Source organism: Pteropus vampyrus, unplaced genomic scaffold (genome assembly GCF_000151845.1).
Source record: "Pteropus vampyrus isolate Shadow unplaced genomic scaffold, Pvam_2.0 Scaffold482, whole genome shotgun sequence".
Taxonomy (NCBI): Eukaryota; Metazoa; Chordata; class Mammalia; order Chiroptera; family Pteropodidae; genus Pteropus; species Pteropus vampyrus.
Genome location: NW_011889263.1, coordinates 109,468 through 118,131, shown reverse-complemented (window position 1 = coordinate 118,131; position 8,664 = coordinate 109,468). Strand labels below are relative to the sequence as shown.

Here is an 8,664-nt window from a genome sequence, read left to right as displayed (position 1 = left end):
CCGCTCCCAACTGGTCCTGGGGCAGCCATAAGCTAGCTAGCTCTCAGTTGCGGCCCAGTCTCATCGCACCTGTGCTGGGTCTACAGCCTCAGGGCCCGCCCCTCCTCACCTAACCTCGCTCCGCTCTACCCCAGGCTTGGTCCTGCCCCGCCCCTTGGCCAGTCCTGGCATCTCCACGCGGTAGCTTTATCCCTGCCCTCAGTCGGGTCTCAGGCTGGATCAGTTTGGCCCCTTTCGGGGTTCGGACCGGCCCCCAACCTGGCACCACCCCATTACCCTTATTAGTTTAGCCCTGCCTACCAGGACTAAAAACCGCCCCCAGCAGAGCCCCGCCTCCTGACTTGGGCCCGGCCCCTCTGGCTTGGCCCCGCTCATCCCTGGCCCCTTCCGTAGTTCTCAGGGCTGCGCTGGGAGCTGCCGCCCAACGTGCATCTGCTCACGCTCGCCCGCTGGGGCCAGGAAACGCTGCTGCTACGCTTAGAGCATCAGTTTGCCATACAGGAGGATATGGTCGGCAACTTGAGCTCTCCGGTGACCTTGGACTTGAGGGTGAGGCGAGCAGAGGTGGGAGGGAGACAGGAGAGAGGCAAGAGAGGGGAAAGGGGAAACCCCATTCTGTCCCCACTCAGCCCTGTCGATCCACTCCCCGCAGGACCTGTTTTCTGCCTTCACCATCACTGACCTTAAGGAAACCACGCTTGCTGCCAACCAGCTCCGGGCCAGTGCCTCCAGGCTCCAGTGGACACTGAACACGGATGAAGGTCTGCCCCCGGGGCCTGAAGCTAGTGGACGCGTGGGAGGTGTGAGAATGTAGGCCAGGGACCAGGTCCAGCTCAAGGGTCTGGGGTGGCGTTCAGATCAGGTTAGGGGTTTAAGGGTCTTAAGTGGGTCCGGCAAACTAGCAGTGGGTCTTGGGTGTTTGAGGTTGGAGTGCAGTCCCAAGAACAAGATTTGAGGCTCTGTCAGCGTCTAGTTCAGGGGTGGGGTAGGGTTGTCCATCATCCCTGGGGTTGGCTTGATAGTCCTTGAGGTGGGGCTTAAAGGTGTGAGGGCGGTGGCTAGTCTGTAAATTCCTAGGGACAGATTTGAGAGTGTATGGCTGTGTCCAGGCTCAGGGGAGGGAGTCTAGGGGTGGGAGAGTGAGGTGGGTGAAGTCTGCATCCCTCACTCCTCCCCTGCATCTCCCCAGGCCACACACCCAAGTCCTCTCCCTTCCGGCTGGACCCGGCCAACGTCACACTGCAGCCCATGGAAATCCGCACCTTCCTGGCCTCAGTCCAGTGGAAAAAGGACGGCTAGACTTGCTGGGGGCAGGAAGCCCCCTTTCCAGCCTTAACCCCTTCTTCCAGGGGTGGAGCAAACTGATCCCCTTCTCTTGCTGCTGATGCCACCAATGAAAGCCATTAAAATGCCACTACCGAGCCCCGGGTTAAAGTGTGACTTAGTGTGTTTTTTTTAAAAAAATTTTTTTGAGGGTAAGTAAAGCCTCCAAATTCTAGCTGCCTTTTGACTCTAGGGCTTGTAGAGAGGTGGCTTAGCTGCTTGAATCCTCACACCAGACTACATGGTTCATGACCAGCCTCATCCTCCACTCCATCTCCTACTCCTGCTTCCTGCCTCTGTGTCCACTCAGACTGTGGCATAGCTGTCTTGAGTAGCTACCAAGGGCAGGCCCAGTGAACTGGGGTTTAGAATCAAGAGGAAGTGACTTCTGTGTGCAGGTCACTTGAAGGCACATTGAAGCCATGGAGGGGCATAGTTTAGGTGTGGTCAAGGGGTGGGGCTTAATCAGGAGTGGGAAGGAAAGAGCTGAGCCAATGAAGAGACAGGGTGATGTCAGGTTGGGGGTGGGTCCCACCAGTGGGCCATGTGGAGACCAGCATTCTGCTGCATGGGCCCAGAAGTGCCTCTAGAAAATATCAAATACCCTGTATGTGTGTGTGTGTGTGTGTGTGTGTGTTGGGATAGGGGCAGACATGAGCCTAGGCTGGCCAGGAATCTCTGGGGAGTGCACCTTGGGCCTGGATGAGGTCACAGCTGGGACCTGGGTGCTAGACATACCTCTGGAAAAATTTTCTAAGTCTCTCCCTAAAGAGATGGACCCCAGGAGAGACCCAAGGAGGGCACCCCATCTAGTTGCCATCCCTCATGGGGTCCAATTGTTGGATATACCTCCCCTAAACTTTAAAGTTTCTTTTCAGAAGGGAGAGGCAGCAGAGCCAGCCATGGTAGCCCTGGGCACGTGCCCCAGGGCTGTCTGCTGTCTCTGTGGTAGGAGGTGCCCAACCAAATTGCTTAGAAGTATTCCTCTGGTGGTAGGGATTGGGCTGGGCTGGGCTGGGCTGGGTTGTGGGCCCCAGGGATGGTATCTTGGGCCCAATTGCACATATGCCTCCTGAAGACATATCTAAGTCCTCTTCCAAAGGTGGGCAGTGGGCTGCCTAAGGTTGCCTTGGATCCTCCCCTTGTCCTGCGTGGCGTCTGATGGCTGGATACATCCCTGCAAACCTCTTTATCCTTCGATGATGAGGCTGGCACAGGCGAGCCAGAGAGACTTGGTGGGTTCCAGGGCCAGGCTGTGGTTCTGCATGGGTCTTGGTCTTGGACCCATCTTGTAGTACCTCCTGAAAACGTATCAATGTCCTCATCTAAAGGAGAGGCACCAGCCTGGGAGGGAGAGATAGACCCATGGAGAGCACAGTGGGCTCATGTGCTGTCACTCTTGGGTCCTGGTTATTAGGAGTGCCTTCTGAAAAGTTTCTATGACCTTTGGTGGAGGCCGGGAACAAACTGCAGTTGCTGGATGTGCTCCCCCCTCCCATTTTTATCAGTCTCCTTCCCTCCGGAGGCGGTAACAGGCCCTAGTCCTGCAGGGAGGCCCAGGGAGAGTGTTCTCAGCTTAGCCAAGGTCACATGTGGGCCCTTTGCATCACTTATTCCTTTGAAAAATGTTTCCAACTTACCCTGCAGAACGAGGCATCGGCCAGGCCCCTTAGGGACCACTATGGAGGGTGACCTGGGCCCAGCCACAGTCTCATGTAGGGCCAGGTTGCCAGATGTACTTCTTGAAAATATTTTTAAGCTCTCTTGGGAGAGATTTCCAATAGGACAGCCCCGGAGCCCCACCCAGTCTCACGTGCTCCTCTGTAGGCGAAGATCAGCCTGGCCATCTAGGAAGTTGTGTGGATGGTGCCCCGGGCCCACCAGGGCACCCCTGGCTGCTGTGGGCCAAGATATGCCGTTCTAGTGAGACGCAGAAGAGGTGGCATCTGGGGGTCCAGGCCGGTCCAGGTCAGTACAGGTTGCGCGCAGGTTGTCGCTGCCACCTGGCGGCCGCTTTTATATCGCTCTCAGGAGCTCGGCAGCCTTGGGCACGGGATGCGATCCCTCTGCTCAGCCCAAGGCTGAGTTCCAGGAGGCGGCAGCGATGTTGTCTCTGCTGCAACACATGCCACCTCCGAGCGTGCTCTCCTGAGATTGTCCCTGCAGTATAGTGGAGTGCAACATCTGAGAATTGCATGGGCCGGGCTGACTGTCACACAGAGGTCCCCTCCGTTCGCGGGAACCAATTTGGGCCGTCCAGGGTTAGGGCGCCCTGGGCTCAGCCGCGTTCCCGCCTGGTGCCCGGTTGGGAGTGCCTCCTGAGAATTTTTGTAGGCTCCCCTCTGGGATCTGGGATCGCAGCCAAGGAGGCCCAGGAGCACCAGTCATCCTGCCACAATCCCGCACAGGGCACTGTCTTTGGGTGTGAGTCCTAAAAAATTTTCCTTCTGAACAGGGACAGGGAGGCGGAGGGAGGACTCGCACTCAGCTTCAGTTAGTTACGCTGGGGCCTATTCTTGGACACTCCCGTCAAACCTTTGTAAGCCTCCCTCCAATGATAGGGACCATTATGGGCCAAACCGGGTCAAGAGGTGGGTGCCTTAGATTTTGTCATAGCCCATGGCAGGGCAGTAGTCCTCCAGAATCTGCTAAAAGCGGTTCCAGTTCTGCTTGGGGTGGGGGTGGGGCACTGGCCCCGGTTGGTCAGGGAGGTTCCAATAAGATGCCCTGGAGGCTTCGTTTTTGTGTGGGCCTTCCAGAAAGTTTTCTAAGCCTTCCAAGGAAGGCTGAATCCTTAGGGGGCTGCAAGGGAGCCTGAGGAGGTTGCTTTCGGCAGGCAACTGTCCTCAGTGGGACCCAGTAATTACCTACACCTTCTGAAAACATTTCCTGAGGGGAGGGAGGCCCTGGGGTCAGCTCCCTACACCAGGATTGCTGAAGTCACATGTGAGTTCTCTTCATTAGATATACCTCCTGAAAAGTTTTAAGTATCTCTCTTTAGTAATAAGCCAGCCAGAAAGAGAGGCCCTTTGACTGCTGTGGGAGTCTGTTCACAGCCCAGATCGAAGCAGTAGTTAGAAACACCCCCCAAACCATTTCAGTGTCCCTCTACACAGGCTGTGACCAGCCCTGGCTGGCCCTGGAGGCTGGAGAGAGCAACAGTGTCCTGGCTGTGGTCTCACGTGGTCCCAGTTGTCATATTTGTCACTTGAAAATGTTTCCAAGTTCCTCTGAAAAAAAGATCACCAGTATGGGCTGGTGAGGGATACCGGAAGAGGGTGCCTGTGCCTGGCTGTGATCACATGTGATGCCGTTTGATGAGTGCACCTTGTCAAAAAATGTTAAAGTATCTTTCAGGAGCTATAGGGACCAGCCAGACAAATAGAGGCCCAAGAAATGCACTCAGCCTGGAGATGATCCTTTGTGGGGCCAGCTCTCTGCTTATTCCTTCTGGAAATTTTGCTATGTCTCCCTCTGGAGAAAGGAGCCCTGGGTCCTCCATCTTGCATGGGGGATAGGAGGCACCTTCTAAGCTGGTGGCAAAGAACTAGCTTGTCTGGTCAGTGATGACGGGAAGTCACCCACATCTGGCCACAGTGTTGCAATAGGTCACGGTTGTCACATGTGCCTCCTGAAAATGTTTCTAAGTCCCCTTTCTTGGGGAGAGGCACTGTCCTGGGCCAGTTAGGGACCTACTATGTGGGCACCCTGGACGCGGCTGTGGTCCTTCGAAGGGCCTGGTTGATGGCGGTGCCCCCCAAATGTTTCTAAGTCTCCATCAGTGGAGGCGTTGACCCTTGTTGCCAGGTTCTGTGTTGGCCCTAGTCATCTGATTCAGCTCACACAGACATTTGCAATTCCTGGTCAGCATAGCAGGCTTTCAGAGAGCATCTGGGCCAGGCCTCAGTCTTCCATGAGTCATGGTCACAGAGAGGGCTTCCCAAAAGGTTTTTGAGTCCCTTTTTGGAGGCTTGGACTGGCCTCGGCTGGACAGGGAAGGCCCAAGGAGAGGGACCACAGTATGTTCCAGAATTTTCTAAGCCCCCCTCTGGAGAGGGGGACCAGCCTAGGCCTGCTAGGGACACCTTGGGAGAGATCACTGGGCCCAGCTCCTGTTCTTCATGAGGCTCAGTTGTCCAATATGCTTCCTGAAAACTTTTCTAAATCTCCTTTATGTCTAGGGCACAGGCCATGTCTGGCCAAGGAAGCCTGGGCGTGGCAGTAGTCCTATGTGGGTTTCATTCATTTGGAACATCTCTCAGAATGTTTTCTAAGTGATCTCTGGAGGGTGTCCAGAGCCAAGCGGCGGCCCTGCGTGGGTTCTTTATTAGTTTGCTAGGACCGTGTGACAAAGTACAGCTAACCCTTGAACGACATGGATTTGAACTGCGCAGGTGCACTTATATGCAGATTTTTTCAATAATACCGTAAATATGTTTTTACTTCCTTATTTCTCACCATTTTCTTTTCTCTAGCTTACTTTATTGTAAGAATACTGCATATAATACATATGCAAAATATGTGTTCATTGACTGTTTATGTTATTGGAAAGGCTTCTGATCAACAGTAGGCTTTTAGTAGTTAAGTTTTTGGGGAGTCAAAAGTTATACGTGGGTTTTTGACTGCGTGGAGGGTCAATGCCCCTAACCCCGTGTCATTCAAGGGTCAGCTGTACTCCAAATTGGACTTCTTAAACAACAGAAATCTGTCTCGTGGTTCTGGAGGCTAGAAATCTCAGCTCAATGTGTCCTCGGGGTTGGTTCCTTCTGGAGTCTGTGAGTGAGAATCTGTTCTTGTGTGTGAGTTTGTCCAATTTTTTCCTATTTATAAAGATACCGGTCATAATGGATTAGGGCTGACCCCAGTGACCTCATCTTAACTATTTATATCGGCAATAATCCTGTTTCTAAATAAGATCGCATTATCAAGTACCGGGGGTTAAAACTTCAACACGGGAATTTTAGGGTGAGACAATTCAACACATATAACAGGTTTCAAGCATTGGAAGTGCCTCCACTTTACTGTACTTTTAGGGGTAGAGTTTTCTTAGTCCTCCACCAGAAGTCGGGACTGACTTGGGCCAGACAGGAAGGCTTGTGAAGACATCTGGACACCTGATGTCTTGGGGGTTCTGCTTTTAGGATGGACCTTCCCCAAATGTTTTTGAGTTCCTCTCTGAAGGGGAGGACTAGTTCAGGCTAAGCAGGAGGCCCAGGAAAGTCACTCTACTACCACAAGTGGTAATGACTGGTGCTTGGCTATAGAAGGGCCCCACGTGCCAAATATTTCTTAACTCCCCCTGTGATGTGTTTTTGGTGTTTCCAACTAGCAGGCCCTGTTTGAGACTGTGGCTGAGTTCACAGTGCCCTCCCTGAAATTCCCTGGTGACCGGATGTGCCTGCAGATTTTTCTAAGTCTCTCTCCTCTACATGTCTGTCCTTATGTCAGTGCCACACTGTTTTGATTACTGGAGCTTTGAGTAAGTTTTGAAATCAGGAAGTGTAAGGTCTCTAACTTTATTTTTCTTTTTAAAGATTGGTTTGGCTATTCAGGGTACCTAGAGATTCCATATGAATTTTAGAATGGATTTTTTTTTTCTCTTTTTGCTACAAACATTGTCGGGATTGCATTGACTCTGTAGGTCAGTTTTGGTAGTATGATATCCTAGTATTAATGAACACAGGTTGTCTTTCCATTTATTGGTTTCTTCTTCAGTCTCGTTCAGCAACTCTTGTAGTTTTCAGTGTACGGGTCTTTTGCTCCCTTGGTTAAGTTTATTTCTAAATATCATATTCTTCTTGATGCTATTGTAAATGAAGTAATTTTCTTAACTTCACTTTTGAATTAGTTGTTCATTGTTAGTGTATAAAAACACAATGATTTTTGCGTGTTAATTTTGTATTCTGCAAATTTGTTGAATATTCGTTCTAACGGTTTTTTTCATGTGCAATCTTTAGAGTTTTCTACATATAAAATCATGTCTGTATACAGAGATGATTTTATATTTTCTTTTCCAATTTAAATGCCTTTTATTTCTTTTTCTTGCCTCATCACTCTGGCTAGGATTTTCAGTACTATGGTGAGTACAATTGATGAAAGAGGGCATCCTTGTCTTGTTCCTGATCTTAGAGGAAAAGCTTTTAGTCTTTTACCATTGAGTATGATGTTCACTGTGGTCTTTTCATATATAGCTTTTATTACGTTGAAGTAGTTTCCTTCTGTTCCTTGTTTATTGAGTGTTTTTTTTAATCATGAGAGAGTATTGATTTTATCATTTGCATATTCTGTACAGTTGAGATGATCATGTGCTAGTGTGGTGTATTATACCAATAGAAGGAAAAGCTTCCAGTTCTTCACTATGTTTTATTTATTAAACCCTTATGAAGGTTTTACCCTCTGCCTCATGGAGTGCTGAAGGTGAAATAATTTTTTTTCACAATCGATGGTCTTGAAATGATGATATATATTTTACCTCTATAGCATTTTGGTTGTTTCCCTACATGTTCAGGACCCTGACATCAGAGAGAAATAAGATGTAATGTGATCATGGTGACAATGTGTAAATCATTTCCATGTGTTCATGATAGTGTTATATTTATGAGAAAGTTAGTGCGGACAGAGAGTAAATCTCTGATGATCAAATCATAGAATAAATGTTTGGAGTTGACAGAATCATACTTAACCTTTTTATAAATGGAGTCTAAGATGGTAATTAGGGCTGTGTGCTAGTTTCTAGCACCTCTGCTCTATGCAGTTCTTTACATCAAAGTTTATTTACAACCACATTTATAAAAAAAATAAATGGAGTCTAGGTGTCCAGTGCTGTCAGTCTCACATATCCTACTGTATATATATTTGGGGTGTTTTAGGACATAGTGGGAGGATGTGGCTGTGAACTGCGCCCCCCCCCGGAGTAGTGGGCCTTACTGGATCCTTCACAGAAGAAACTCTACAGAGATGTGATGTGGGAAACCTTCAGGAACCTGGCCTCAGTGGGTAAGAATGATGACTTTCCTTCAATTGTCAATTAAGGAACAAGTGTTTCTTGCTTATCAACATTGTTCCAAGAGGTGGAATGTGGAAAGGGAGGATGCTGGTAAATAGCCTGGGCATGGTCACAGCTCATCATGGATCTAGAAGCTGATAATTTTTCTATAATTCTAATGCTTTGGAATCATTTTTCTGGGTCTGCATTTTAGGAAAGGAATGGGAAGATCTTGACATTGAAGATCAGTACAAAAACTATGGGAGAAAATGAAGGTGAGTCACACAGTAGAGAGAAATGTATTATGTGAGAATTCTAGTATGTTATCAAAATTTAAAAAGAATCAAGCAAACAAA

The 8,664-nt window shown here is 49.5% G+C and overlaps 1 protein-coding gene across 2 annotated transcripts in view; it reads left to right on the top strand.

Moving 5' to 3' along the window:
• The window catches only part of MAN2B1 (mannosidase alpha class 2B member 1), a 13,894-nt gene extending 12,460 nt beyond the window's left edge, over positions 1-1,434 (top strand). For both annotated transcript variants that reach the window (XM_011382515.2, XM_011382514.2), the window contains exons 22-24: positions 394-549; positions 653-761; positions 1,190-1,434. In XM_011382515.2, coding sequence (XP_011380817.1) covers positions 394-549; positions 653-761; positions 1,190-1,299 — 375 coding nt within the window. In that variant the 3' untranslated portion in view covers positions 1,300-1,434. The remainder of the gene's footprint in view (positions 1-393; positions 550-652; positions 762-1,189) is intronic.
• The last annotated feature ends 7,230 nt before the right edge of the window (positions 1,435-8,664 follow it).